The sequence below is a fragment of the Polyodon spathula genome, chromosome 10, assembly GCF_017654505.1.
Source record: "Polyodon spathula isolate WHYD16114869_AA chromosome 10, ASM1765450v1, whole genome shotgun sequence".
In the NCBI taxonomy this organism is placed as follows: Eukaryota; Metazoa; Chordata; class Actinopteri; order Acipenseriformes; family Polyodontidae; genus Polyodon; species Polyodon spathula.
In genome coordinates, this window is record NC_054543.1 from 36,398,556 (window position 1) to 36,413,721 (window position 15,166).

At 38.0% G+C, this 15,166-nt stretch overlaps 1 protein-coding gene across 3 annotated transcripts; it reads left to right on the plus strand.

Annotated features, from left to right (window-relative positions):
- The first annotated feature begins 3,325 nt into the window (after positions 1 to 3,325).
- Positions 3,326 to 9,402, plus strand: sp3a (sp3a transcription factor). 3 transcript variants are annotated; one of them, XM_041261837.1, is made up of 7 exons: positions 3,326 to 3,487; positions 3,773 to 3,864; positions 4,058 to 4,144; positions 5,153 to 6,521; positions 7,709 to 7,898; positions 8,267 to 8,463; positions 9,032 to 9,402. In XM_041261837.1, the coding sequence occupies exons 1-7, from the start codon at positions 3,481 to 3,483 to the stop codon at positions 9,349 to 9,351; spliced, it is 2,262 nt and encodes a 753-aa protein (XP_041117771.1). In that variant the 5' UTR covers positions 3,326 to 3,480; the 3' UTR covers positions 9,352 to 9,402. The 3 variants fall into 3 exon arrangements, with proteins under 3 accessions (XP_041117771.1, XP_041117770.1, XP_041117773.1); XM_041261836.1 differs by having other exon boundaries at positions 3,327 to 3,487; positions 4,049 to 4,144; XM_041261839.1 differs by lacking the exon at positions 4,058 to 4,144 and having other exon boundaries at positions 3,327 to 3,487.
- Positions 9,403 to 15,166: the final 5,764 nt, after the last annotated feature.

A 15,166-nucleotide genomic window follows, 5' to 3' on the forward strand; every position in this document is an offset into this window, starting at 1 on the left:
TAATGTAATGTAATGTCATTTTATTGTACTGTATTTGCTTTTCTCTCCAAACTCACTTTTTGTGTTCCAGGCAATAATTGAGTATTGGCTGTATAGTGTAAGGCCCAGATGGGATCCTACTCTATTACTCATAACAAACAAGTGAAAATATTGGCTTCATCTGAGTGAAACATAAGTCTGGGCAACAAAAAAGCAACATCAGAACAACAGGGGACAAGTTGTTTAAATGCTAATGAGGGGAGAGAGCTGTATTGTGGTGTCTTGGCTTTAATCATACATTTCTACAGAAGTGCTGTGTGGAATTGGATTTTGTATACTTTGCGACTGGCGCAATCTGATCAATGTGAATCAGCCTTCACAATGTAGGTAAATGTTAGGCTGCACTCTGATGGGATAGTGATGAGGTAATGGTGTCCAATTACACATTTATTTTACAGTCTCTTTAATTTAACCCTTTTAGAAAAAATCTTGTTCAAAGTTACAGTAACAATTTAATTTGCATATTTGATTACATAATTGCAACAGCAGCCTTCCCCCTCACAACATGGACAAATCAGCTTCTGAAATATATGTATTATTCCTGTCACCTCTTATCACATCATTATTCTGTAATTCTTTTAAAAGGGAAGGTTTCTCCTTCAACCCCAGGTGGTTTCCAAGATATCTACAGAGTTCTAGCATCAAGCATATCCACTAGAAGTGAATCCAGTCCAGTCCCCGCTGGGAAAGAGACAATCAAATACTGCTGCAGCTCCACAAAATTGCCTGAAACACTTTGAAATGCTTTAGATACTAAACACAAATCCGACAGCATTGAAAACACTTAAGAGCAGGGAAAAAAAGAAACTCCAGTCTTTGAGTATTTCTGGCCAACAAGAGACTCTTAGGGTGTCAGACAAATGTCTTCGTGGAGTCCTTCTATTGGTCACTCCAGACTGACACACTTGTGTTACAAGTGGTTAACCATAAAGAGACAGGCTTTCCTTTCTAAAACATTGTGGCTGAATAATTTACAATTACTTTGCAGGCTTGTAACATGAGAACAAACAATAAGAAGTAAAAACACATAAATTAAAAGGTACAGTTAATGGAAAATGATGTTTCCCTCGTTTTTAAATTCTTTTGTCAGGGAATTTGGCTGCTCAAATAAAGGACCTGAAGTGTGCAGCTATCTCTGGGCATCTGCAAAGCAGGTACAGCCCAAGCAATGATAAAGTGAGCCTCTCACAATCACTGCAGCCTGCCCTAGAACTAGCCTTTGGAGTTAGGGAGCAGCCCAGTCACCCAAGAAAGTATGAATGACTGATAGACGGCAGATATGTGCTCAGTTGGCAGGTGCTTCTTTACCCAATAAATTACTGATGTTTTCAAAAAAAGTCTCAGAAACGAGGACTGTTCACCATTTGCAGACCTAACTCCCCTTAAGAAATTAGAGACAAAGGTCATTGAGAAATATTCAAGCATCCACAGCAATGAAAAAACATTCTGACTCACATTCTGCCTCTGTCCGTGATGACCCTCTACCCTATTAATAGTGTTATGGCAGGTGTTTCATATTCCTTCTATATAAATTATGCTGCTCACATCCTAGTCTTTTATCCATAGGTTTGATAAATGTGTACTATCTAATTTTGAATCTAACAACTGCATGTTCTACATTAATTATAGTGGAGGTTAACAAGCTATTAAAATGTGTTTGGTGGTGTGTTAAGAATGCAGCTGATTGATGTGGACATGTAGGCCAAGGTGGTTATGGGTAGTTGCTTAGAAACAACAGAATGCAAGTGTTGTATGTTTTATGATTTTAAGCTAGAAAAATGGGCCTACAATGGGTTTGAAAAATACAAACCTCAATAAACAGCATTCCCTAATACAGCAATTATTGGGATAGAATCAATAAAACCTATACATTCTGGTAGTCAATATTTCTGCTTCATTTCTTCAGGCAGTTGAAGTTGCCTATGTGTATTGTAAACAAAACATGGCTTCTATTGGGCATTTCTAAAAAAAACAAACAAGAATAGATGGATCTGGGACAGCTGCATTTACACTACAAAAAATAAATAGGTCGGCTTTAAAGGGGCTGGTGTAAATGGGGTACACACATTTCGTAGTGGCTTTGGTGATCTCAGCCCAGTTCCTGCTCAGACTGCATTAACATTGCCCAGTGGTGTCCCAATAATACACCAAATAAACAAGAGCCTCTTCTTGGCATACCCCAGCTGGCTGAAAATTCACAGTAAAAAGAATAAACAGCAGAGGTGAAGGTGGTGGTGGGTTTATTGCATATTCATTGTATACCTGGTTAATGTTGTTAATTGTTGTATATGTAGAGAGATTGATATTGAGATTGTGGTTGCACAAACACAGTAGAGGTACAGCCACAAACTTATTTTTAACATATAAAAGTGAAAACCACTCAGTTCAACTACCAGTCTGATCTTGTCCAGTCATATTTTATTTGACTACTGGTAGAATTCATGCAGGACTGGCACCAGTTGGAGACTATATTAAACACTGTTTACTGTAAATCACTATTGATAAACAGTATTTAATATAGTGCAAAGTAACTGATCAAAGTATGTTAGGCCCTTGTTTATAATAAACAATTTTGAAATTTAACAACATTTTAAAACAGCATTAATGACTAACTGTGATGGGAGTCTGCCAGCTGGTGCTGTTTTTTGCATTGCTTGTACATTCACGCATCTCCTCCCACTATGTGTAGAATGCTACTGTAGTAAACCACAACCGCATGTACTGTACTACAGTGTCACAGATGTGTGTATAACGAAGCGGCTGTGTTTTGTGTCATTTCAGATAATGGTGGCGTGAAAAAAAGGCCTTTGTTAACCTGAATATGGAGTTTAAATTACTCATATTTTTAATCCAGTAGTCTTGCAGCCGTGTCTAAGAACTTCCAGATGAGAACAGGTGGTTAACATTTTCTTATGTAAAAGAATATTTAGCTTACAATAATGGTGCACGAACGTACTTAAAATTAAAGCTAACATTTCTCTGGAGCAACCTGTCCACAGCAAAACGCGTAGAATGCGATTGCACTGAAGTTATATATTAAAAAAAAAAAAAAAAAATTCTTAGAGTATTCCAATGGCCAAACTGCTCCTTCTCTACTTCCTAGCATAAAACTACAGTACAAAATGATATTCTGTATGCGCTTCTTCTAGTAACAACTAACATGAAACAACGAGACACTAAGACTGACAGGGAATATGACCACAGGCGACCCGGGAAGACAACTAGGCATCCAATTGACTTGAAGAAGAACGGCGGGACTTCCTGTAAGTGACGCACACTTTACAGTCAAGCCTGGAAGCCCCACCTTTTGTGTTTCCCGCACCGTCAATCAAAATAGAAAAAAATCGACTCGAATCAGCGATCGCAGCCCGCCTTTGATTAAAATAATCATGTTAGGGGTTTAAATAAATCGAAAAGCTCCTGATTTATACCTTTTATGCTATGACTGGTACGTAACATTTAAACTATTCAAAAACAGCATCGCCGGTGAGTTTGTTCAACCTTCATCTTTAATCTTTTCAGAAGCAAAGACAGCACTTAAAATTTAAACGCTAAAGTAAATCTTTTAAGAAATTTCACGGAAATCCTTGCCGAATCGCGCAGGGTGGGCGTTAATCTGCGAGTTAGTTGCCTTTGTGTGTAGTTTAGCTTCTGTTTTGTGTGTTTAGTGCAAGCGGAAAATGATTTGTTTTGATCGGTTTCCCTCTCTGTGTGTCTCTCTCTGTATCTCCAGAAAAGCCAGTGAAACAAGAGGAAATGGCTGCCTTAGACGTGGACCGCAGTCAGAACGAGTATCTGCAGCACGGCAGCGGCGCAGGAAACCAGGTAGTTTCTCGAGCTTTGCCCCTTTCTTTCTCTTCTGCCAGGGTTGTTGTAAATGGGTAGTGTTTTTGTGAAGTTCACACGTTTTAAAATTTGATGTTAAAAAAAAAAGAGTCGTACTTCCTGTGTGTGCTCTGGACTAACGGCCACCCACTTTCTTGTTTTTAAACCCGCCCATTGTGGGTAGGACACTCAGCCGTCACCGCTCGCTCTGCTGGCAGCTACCTGCAGCAAGATCGGCTCGCCTTCGCCAGAGGAGGATAGCAGTGCTGCCGCTGGCGTGGTAAGTCACCGCTACTGGAACTGGGGCCGAACCAGAACCAGAACCAGCAGGCCCCTCTTGTGCTCATGCACTGCAGCGTGAAATGCACGGCCTGTGTCTTCAGCTGCACAATGCAATGCTGACTCCCAAACGCGGGCTCTGACTCTCAGTATACGATACAATTACATTATCTTTGTTACACAAAAGGCCTGGGTGGCTGTTGGTTAATGTCCAAAGTTGCAACACACATCCGGATTTATTTTTATTTATTTATTTATTTTTTACCCCTAAATTGTGTTTTTAAACCAGGCGTGATTTGGTCAGCTTTCCAGTTAGTAAATGGATCAATCTAGCGCCCCACAGTGTGTCCCTATGCCCCGTAGCTTCAACCTCTTAATACAGTTATTCAAATTCATAATGTGTTTCTTGAGATTCTGTGCAATTGCATTTCTTGGAGAAATAATAATAACAGTACATATGTTTACATTAACCCTCGCTACACCAGAACATTTCTTTTTATTGTGTGAGGTGTCTGGAATGAGAATTATTTTTTGCATTGCTGCAGATTTGTTTATGAAACTCCAATAGACAAAAGCGGACCCCATCTAAGTTGTTTTGTTAAAAAAAAAGTGCTAAAAGGCAAACATTGAACAATAAGTTTTGTGCAGAGTTCTGTTTTTTGCCAATTTGGGGCTGCTTTTGTGTCTTATACAGTTAAGCTATATTTATTGTAGGGGGATATCAGATAGCTGTTCATAGACAATGATTTAGTCTACATAGATAATTTCCAGGACCAGCCACAAGAGACTTTCTGTGATTTAGTACCTGCTTGTTGAAGTCCAAAGCAAAGTTTGAGTCATTGTTGAAAAACGAGTTCTTAACCATAGAAATACTTAAACTACTGTGTATCTCAGTTGAATAATCAACTGAAACATTGTCTGCATTAGAAATCTTACTGTATAGCTAACTCACTTTTTAAAGATGTTAACCCACTTTCTTTGTTTTTTGTCTTTTTTTTTTTTTTTTTAGCTTTCCGATCTGGCATCTGTACAGTTAACAGGGACGTCAAATAGATGGGAAGTCTTGACTCCTAATGCAACAATAAAAGAAGAACCTGGCTTACTACCGATTCCAAATGCAGGGATAGTAACATCAAATGGACAGTATGTTTTGCAAAACCAACAGATCTTTGTGACTTCAGGAACAGATGCTTCTGGCGATGCATTGCCTAATATACATTACCAAGTGATTCCACACATTCACACCGCAGATGGGCAACAGGTACAGTTGGGCTTCTCAACGTCTGGTGTAGAAAATGCACCTTTGAGTCAAGATGCTACAGGGCACTTTCAGATTTTGCCTGATTGTAATACAACTTCAGCCGGAACATCATCTGCCAACATCCTGACAAACAGTCAGAACCTAATGACACAAGCTGGCCAAGTTCAGCATTCAGATGGCGCTGTACAGATTCAAGGTGTTTCTCTAGGTGGTTCTACCTATAACAGCCAAGGGCAAGTTGTTACTAATGTGCCTGTGGGATTGCCTGGAAATATTACCTTTGTACCAATAAACAGCGTTGATCTGGATTCCCTTGGACTCTCAGGGACTGCACAGACTATTGCTACAGGTGTGACCGCTGACGGTCAGCTGATCAACTTGCCCATGGTGCCACAAGCCATGGATACCTCGGATAATTCTGAAAACACTGGTGAGCAAATGTCACAAACGCTATCTGTTCACGAGTCCAACACTAATCAAGACATGTACGTGCCAACAACGTCATCCTCACAGCTGCATGCAACAATAGACGGTACAGGTGTACTGCAGCAAACTTCAAGTACTTCAGTCTCCACGAACGACCAGGCAGATGCTTCACAACTTCAGGGAAACTACATTCAAACGACTCATCACGACCAGACCCAGATGCAAAATATTCAGGTCTCCTCTGCACAGTCCATTATACAGCTTCAGCAGGCCCAGCCACAGACCACCAGTGAAGTCCAGATTGTCCAGGGCATCCCACAGCAGCAAATGCAGGGGGTTCAGACCACAGGTCAAACCATTTCTCAGCAAGCTCTCCAGAACTTACAGCTGCTCAATCCAGGGACAACTTTTTTGATACAGGCACAGATGCTGACCCCTTCTGGACAGATCCAGTGGCAGACTTTCCAGGTGCAGGGTGTGCAGAACGTGCAGAATATTCAGATCCAAAACCCCTCCAGCCAGCAGATCACACTGGCCCCTGTGCAGACGCTCTCTCTTGGGCAAGGTGGAAACCTTGGGTCCACTCCAGTCAGCACAGGCCAGATTCCAAATCTGCAGACTGTCACAGTGAATTCTATAACGTCCTCTGGAATTGAGTTTCAGCAGACTGAAGACACAAGCAGCCCTGCAGGTGTGTAGATGTTTTAAAATGAAGCATTATAAAGCAGTGTCATATTTGCATGAACTTTTTGTAAGAATTAGCTACAGTGGGGTTTTTCTATTACTGGTTTCACTGATAACCAACAATAGTACAACAGGATGCAGACTCTTCATAATTACAAAGCATGCTTTGGAGACTTGTTGTGGTATACGTTTCACTTCATGTTTAATGCATGGTTTATGTCCAGATCTTTGGCTATGGCATGCATATTTATTTACCAAGGTTGCAAGCAGTGGCAGTGTGCAGGGATCCTCAAGCCAGCACTGAAGGGACCACCCTCAGTAAGGGACTGTCTGCAAAGGTGCCAATGTAGAATCGTGTGTGGAGTTTTAACTGTGGTTCTACTGTTTAAAGACTGCAAAGTTTAAGACCACCAAACATATTTAAATTACAACCCAGGCCTACAGAGGTGTATCGGTTTTAGCCACAGTGCTAACTAAGCACTATACAGAGCTTCGTTAAGGTCTATTATTCTGATTAAGCAGAAAGCTGGTATAATGAGATTTAAGTATAGTTTTAATTTATCTATCTAGCTAAATTCTGGCAAGGTTCATAAATGAGGTTCAAAACCTTAGATTCTGCCTGATGCCATTCATCAGTTGAGTAACAAAAACACAACCCCAGTGAGTAAACAAAGCCTGGTGGGATGTGCTGTCTCTACAGGAAGTGTGTGTGTTTTTGTGTAATTGCACTCTGTTGGCAGAGCGCCTGGTTAAGTTAAGAAATCAAGAGACAGGGTTAAGAACGCAATTGTGGCCGAGCCAGAGTGTCTGTAAAAGCATGTGTTTTTTTCTTTTTCTTTGCTCTTGCATAAATAGTTTGTTTTATCTGCAATGTTGTTTGGAAGGGATACAAATCTTGTCCCCGTTGTATAACGATTTGAGTCCCAGGCTGCTGAGTGAGCTTGTTGCACCTGAGCTTAATTAGAACAACTGAAAATTGTAAAACTCATGTGGGACTAAATCAGCTCATACTTGATGCTAAGCAATGAGTGTGTTTTATTGAGTGTTTTATCTTCGTTTGTTCGTCCGGTTGTGCTATAGGGAAATCCCTGTTTGAGTTTAGGCATTAATTCCCAGCAGTAGAAAGTATTTGGACTGTGTTATGTGGTGATTAGACTGTGTTTGTTGGTCAGTAAGGAGTGTTTTCGTTGTCAGATATTCAAATAAAAGAAGAGCCGGACACTGAGGAATGGCAACTGAGCAGCGACTCGACCCTCAACACCAGCGACCTGTCCCATTTGAGGGTGCAGATGGTGGACGAGGAAGTGGACCAACAGAGTCAGGAAGGGAAGAGGCTGCGGAGAGTGGCCTGCACCTGCCCTAACTGTAAGGAGGCTGGAGGAAGGTAGGCTGAGCACAGTAACCTAGGGAGGGTAGCGTATTGGTACCAAACTGGGTTAAGCAGCAGGTTGGTTACTGACAGAAAAGACATTGACGGCGTGGAGTAAATTTCACAAAGGTGAAAGCACTGACAAAGTGCAAGTCTAACTGCCTGAAGTAGGGCTTGCAAACTGGTAACTGGATTTTAAACACAGGTTTAAAAAAAATGAAGGGGGTCAGCGGACTGTTAGTGCTAATAAAAAGTTAAGGTATGGCTTTTAAAAGCCTTGGTTTGCACTAGAAGGTATTTGTGTAAATTGTGGACTTTGTAAAAGTGTATAATGAGGCTAAGATATAAAAGGAAGACTGTTGGCACTTCTTTGGTGTTTTCAGGGGGTCAAACCTGGGAAAGAAGAAGCAGCACATCTGTCACATTCCTGGCTGTGGGAAGGTTTATGGAAAGACATCACACCTGAGGGCCCACCTGCGCTGGCACTCCGGCGAGCGGCCCTTTGTTTGTACTTGGATGTTTTGTGGCAAAAGATTCACTCGCAGTGACGAGCTACAGAGACACAGAAGAACACACACAGGTAGGTTTCTGTGCCTGTGTGAGTACAGAGACACAGAAGGACGCACACAGGCAGGTTGATTGTAAGATGTTTTCACCAATGGACACAATGAAGAATAGGTTTCTGAATATGTTTTAAACCTATGCATGAAAGGTGACACACTTGTATAGGTTAAAAAAAGGAGACTTCATGCCAATAAGTATTGCCTTACAGAATAATACCACCCACAGCGTCCTATGTTATTGGTAAGCCTGTGAACCGTACGTATCACAAGGGTGACGTTTATGGTGCCTGTGTAATGGTTTGTGTGTGCTTTCACATTTAATAGGTTGATTCATCATTGAATCAATAAATAAATAAGTACAGTATTGCTTCATGCCCCTCGCAATTCCCTGTCCGATAGATTCAGTACAGATCTCCAGAATGTTAGTATATATCTCAATTCATGTAACTGAATGCCGTATGTGTGCAAGTCTAATTGAGCTCCACCATGGGAAATAGCACAGCTGTTAAATTGGTGCTGTTTGTTTTTCTGGCCAATTTCAAGTTGTTGATGCTTTTAAAATTCATTCAATTCTTCCCGCGACAGGTGAGAAGAAGTTTGTCTGCCTGGAGTGTTCCAAACGTTTTATGCGAAGCGACCATCTTGCCAAGCATATTAAAACCCATCAAAACAAAAAGGGCATTAACTCCAGCAGTACAGTCATGGCAACAGTGGAAGCAACAGCGTCGTCTGATAACATTATTACAGCAGGGGGAACTACCCTCATCCTTACCAACATCCAGCAGGGCTCGCTGCAGGCGATTGGGACTGTGAATTCCACAAACAGCAGCGCTCAAGAGATTCTTTCCAATTCAGAAATACCTTTACAGCTCGTCACAGTGGCTGCCAGCGAGGAGATGGAGTAGTATGAATTACAGTAATAAGTTGTCTGTTGGTCGTGTTTTTTTTAAATTACACACGCGTGTTTTAATTCAATGACCCGCATTTATATATATATATATATATATATATATATATATATATATATATATATATATATATATATATATATATATATATATATATATATATGAAAGAATGATCAGTTTATGTTCCTTAGCAGTCTTTTTACCGATGGGCAAAAAAAATAAATTAAATGACATTAATGTGGTTACAATACACACTGAAATGCCTTATTTTGTATCATATTGTATAGTATACAGTGGTGGAGTTGCATGTGGTTTTAGCTACTGTTCATGTGTAATAGTTCTGAAAAATGCATTTGTAATATGACAAGAAAAGGAAAAAAATAGGGACATTGTAGGTGTGCATATTTTGCAAATGAAAAGTGGATAAAGTACGATGAGGGTAGGGATGAGTCCTTCAGAAGTTCAGATTAATCTAAACCAAGCATTCATGAAAATGATCAACCTCAGATCTTGTGCTGGTCCAGGTTGTACTGGGATGTGTGAGCAGTTCAGATATGTCATGTCTACATTAAGCTGCTTTTTTGCACATCTTAAGTTTTCCTGCAATTCTTTTTTTGCTGTAAGTGATAACACGTTTGTCTGAATTTGCTTAGCGTTGGGAGTTTTGCCACCTGTTAATTGGAACGTAAGGTAGTTTGCAAAAGGAAACAATCATGTAATTAAAACTTTTCTTGTATTTTTTTTCTTGAAATTCTGTTGATCTGGCGTTTAATATACATTACTTGCAGCAAAAGCTATTTATAGTAGGCTTTCCTTAGTAAACTGGTTTTGTTGCATCAAAAACTCATTATTTTAATTACATTTTAAATATGTACAATATTAAGTGTGTTACTTTTGTAAAACTTCATTTTCCAATGGAACATAATTAAAGTCTGAATCCTTTATAAAAAGCCATGATAAAGGGTTAATTTGCCAATTTAAAATAATTAAAAAATTAAAATGTTTTAACACTGTCATGCAATAAAGTCAAAATACAAGGTAGCACAATTGGTTTTCAGCGGGATTTACAGGCTGGTGCTGGTTTGTTATTATGAATAATAGCAATTTATCATGTGACGGACCAAATGACAAAGAATTATACAGCATCCATTTCCCTGGATAAGTTAATGTGTCAAGATACTTTATGTCAAGGTCTTAAAATTACTTTTTGCTGAATTACCTGTAAAATATCCACCAGATGCCATTTCACTAGCTCTGGTCTCTGCATAATCATGTCAATAATAATAATTTCCTACTTTTAACTAGGGAGAAAACATATTTATTGTGAATGTTGTATGTTTACTAGTCAACCTGAGTCTAACAGTTCTTTTTGTATATTTTCTTTTTATTCTTTTTCTTTTTTTAAATACTGCCCGAAGTCTTTATAGTATATGCACTCTATGTTTGCGTTTTTTATTTTATTCTTTATATATATATTGTTTCTACCATTCATTATATGGATCCTGTCATGTATATTAAAAAAAAAAAGTACATTTATGAGTGCTGTACAATCTTACCTTTAAAAAAAATAAATAATAATAATTAGACTTGACAATATTTTAAAATATTGTTACCTTTAGGGCCACCTCGGATTCAGAATCTACCTTTATGTATTTTGAAATATATTACAACAGTGTCACTAATAAAACACTATTTTGACTTTTGATTTTATAGTATTTTGTTGACTTAGTTATTATGCAAAGTGTATAATTAACTGAAATACAGGCAGTTCATATGAGTGATGATGGTTGTGGTAGGTAAAACTGCTTGCCTCATTTAAGTAATATACAAATATGTAGTTAGTATTCATGTATTATTTTCTCTACATTGACAAAGTATGTGTTAAAAACTTACTCATTTAGATCCAAAATCTTCATATTTGTAAGAATTTGACTGTGTTAAGGAGTGTTACCACTGCATATTGGCAGTTATTCAAATCAATCTGGGGACTGCATCTGGTTCCACACATTCTTACTGCAGTGGTTAAAGGTAAGTCATCTGGACTCCTGCAAAGTATTATTTTTGTTTGTTTCATGCGTGGGTGTGTGATTTGTTAAAATATTTACTTGGCAACATGCTGAGAAGTAAACTATTTAAAATAAATAAAAACCAGAGTTGCACAAGAATCTAAAGTCACAAATGGAGATTCAACTGTCATGTATTTTACAAACCAATAAAAAAATGTAAATGATTTCTTAAAACTCTCACGGTTTGGTTGCATTCAGATAAATGTAGGTTATGCAATAATATATATACAATATACTGAAATTTCCTATTCAAAGAGTTGTGTGTGACACAGTGGTATCAACATAAAAATGTGCCATTTCTTATGAAACAGCATTTTTGTCAGCTGTTACAGCATTTCTGTCTTGAAGTAACACCTATCTTGAAAGATCTGTTATCGTGATAAATTAACCCGTTTTCATTTTCAGCTATTCATCGGGCAGCTTTCAGGCCTGATGGACACCCGTGCGTTGCAAATGAAAGAATATTGCCTATAAAGTTAAAGGACATGTCCATTTTTTAATCAGTGTCATTTGCATAAGCTATTTGTATATAATTAATTGAAATAATTATAATATAACACCTAATAGCATATAACGAACATGGAATTACAGCTTCCGAGTTAATGAAATGTGTTACAGAATTGTCATTTATGTGTAAGTTAATTACTCTAATTAATTGAGACTATGCAAATCGGTCCATATAATAAGTCGACAATATTTTGGAAAGTTTAGTTACTGTGTACCAACTTTTGATAGACTTCTTGGATCAAAACAAATATGATCGCCTCATTCTGTTCACCAGCCCAGGAGGAGCTCTGTATGTTGATGGACAGGGGAGATCTGTAGATGTTACTAATGAAATAGTGGGTTGTTTAGTGAGAACACTGCTTACGAATATGAAGATTAAATATCGTGCAGCATCTGCACGTTTTTTTTATTGTGTATTGGTGAGGCAGAACCTTAAAGCTAAACCACTGGTTTTGTGGTTAAAAGGTTGAACTTGCTTGACCTTTAGACTGTAAGTTAAGTCATGTTTGAACCTAAATTGTTATATTCTGTTTGTTTTACAAGTGGTGCCATGGACATAATGACATCATCATTTGTGTTGTGGAAATAATTTATATTCTCTTTCAAGACTTCTGTTTCTTCAAAAACATAATTGCTCTGCATTTTGAAGAATCGTATGAAAAAGTATGCAGTATGAAAATATCCAAGACTGATTTAAAAAATAAGCTTGGGTTTGAAGAAGTGTCTTGCCTTCCCCTGGAGCAACTACCAGTTCTCATCAACAAGGTAATCGTAAAAGCAAAAAAAAAAAAAAAAAAAAAAAACTTCCATGCAGTCGTGATAGGCAATATATTTATGTAGATATCAGTAGTTTAAATTAAAACCTGTATTATACACTATGGGAAACATACTGGTAAATTGCTCCCTCTATAGTAAATTAATGAAGTGGGCCATTTCACATACAAAACAATGCTTCCCCTAACGACTGACGTGTTTTACAGCTAGTAGCATGCTTTGACTGGAATACACAGTTGAGATTAAATAATCTTGTACATTTCAGTGCAATAGACATGCAAACTGAGACCTTTCTTTAACCTTGTATGGTATCGGATTCATGCAAAGCTATATAATTTACTTATGCCAGTTTAAAGCCTCTGTGCTGACCTGCTATATGAACTCCTATTAGCTATCTGATATGAATGAAGGTTCTGATCATTGTATGCTGGGAGATTTTTAATCATAATAAATAGCTGTAGTCTGTGCTGTTGGTTTTAATGCATTTGTCATCATACATTGTATTTAAAGGTTGTGGTTCCTATTTTGGCCAGCACAAATAACCATGCTGGCTGGCCCCAGGTCGTTTCGGAAGACATGAGGAAACGTGCTGAAAAATTAAAAAGCAAATTGATCATGCTGCGAGGCCTGGTGCATGGAAGAACCCTGCTGCCATTGTGATTATTTTAGTAGTGTTATTAGAATCTAATTCCACAACTATTTATTTATTTATTTATTGATTGATTGTGTTGCTTAGACAAATAAACAATGGATAGCGTGTATATTCAGAAATGCATGCCGATTAAAACACAGTTACTGTTCCAAGCAAAATGACATGATACCCTACATATCCATTTTACAATATGCAACAACTTGGTTTTACTAAGCATTCCTGCTGAATTAATAATGAACAAAACTTAGTTTAGGTAGAAGCAGTTAAATCAACATTTCTTACAATTTCTACACATTTCACAAGGTGATCCAGTGGATGCACCAAATCTCTGACGACTTGAAGAAAGACTCAAGCCAAGCACTTTTAGAAGGGGAAAATCCTGGGCCTTCTGGTGAGATAGAGTTGGGGGTAATACAAAAAGAGAACTTAATTGGAATTCAATAACAGGTCAATTCTTTTTTTACAATTTTTAAACAGTACAGATAACTGTACATGCAGGTGGCATTTGAAGACTGACTGATAGAACAGAGCTATACCTATACCCATGATTCTTTGAAACTTGGCTTGTGTTTTTCATCTCCTCTTTAAATGGCTGGGCACTTTGGATAATTTGTCATTTTTTTTCACATTTCCAATGTGTTTTTGTTTCAGATAAAAAAAATAACAAAGTCCCGAGAATTCTCAGCTGGCTGACTTCACCTTTCTCCACTAATCGTGCAGCACTGATAGTACAACACAGCATGCTGCAAAGTGAAGGCTATAGTTTTAAATACCAGGCATATCAGACCTTATGGTCTCGTACGATCTGGAATATTATATTATATATATATATATATATATATATATATATATATATATATATATATTTTGCAGGCATGCAGGCAAATGTTCCATTTTCAAACAGAAATAAATCATTTAATATAACTGATATAAACATCACCTAGTATATGTGTGTATGTGCGTTCCCTGGTATATTTCCATGTTGACCTAACAAGTTAATTGTCATTACACTCGGATGTCCTGTAATATGCATATCCGTGGATAAAAGAAAAAGAAAAAAAAAGAAGTGAAATGGTGCTTTTGGCTGATCTACTGTTGCTGTGCCAATACCCTGAAAACATGTAAACTAACCTTGCTGATAACTTGGTTCAAGTTACTGTTTTATTATTATTATTATTATTATTATTATTATTATTATTATTATTATTATTATTATTATTATTATAAAATATAATGTGGTTAAGATAACAGAAATCTTGAAAAAGATAAAAAGCATCTATTATGCAACCTTTAAAGAAATTATCTTGAAAGTGGAAAGTAAAATCACACTCACTGTGCCTTTATGAAATTGTCTAAACTATAAAACTCTAAATATCAAATAAACTTCTTCTGAGAAAACTGGGGATGGTAGGTCGCCTGTACTGAGAGTGAATCTTAAAGCAAATTCAATTAACTATGTATTAATCAAAGTACTATCAACCTACTTGATTTTATGGAACACGTTATTTGAGCTACACTATAACAGAAATGAAGAATACAGATACAAAATTTCTGTGGAAAGCTTGGTTAAAAGTAAGTTACCTTGGGGCTCCAAAGTGGCATCCAGTAAAGGCGCCCTGTGTGAGTGCAGGATGCGCCCTATAGCCTGGATGTCGCCGGTTCGAGTCTGGGCTATTCCACAGCCAACTGTGGATGGGAGTTGCCAGGAGGCAGTGCTCAATTGGCTGAGCATCACCGGGGGGAAGGGATCTAGGTCGGCCAGGGAGTCCTTGGCTCACCGCACACCAGCGACTCCTGTAGTCTGGCAGGGCCC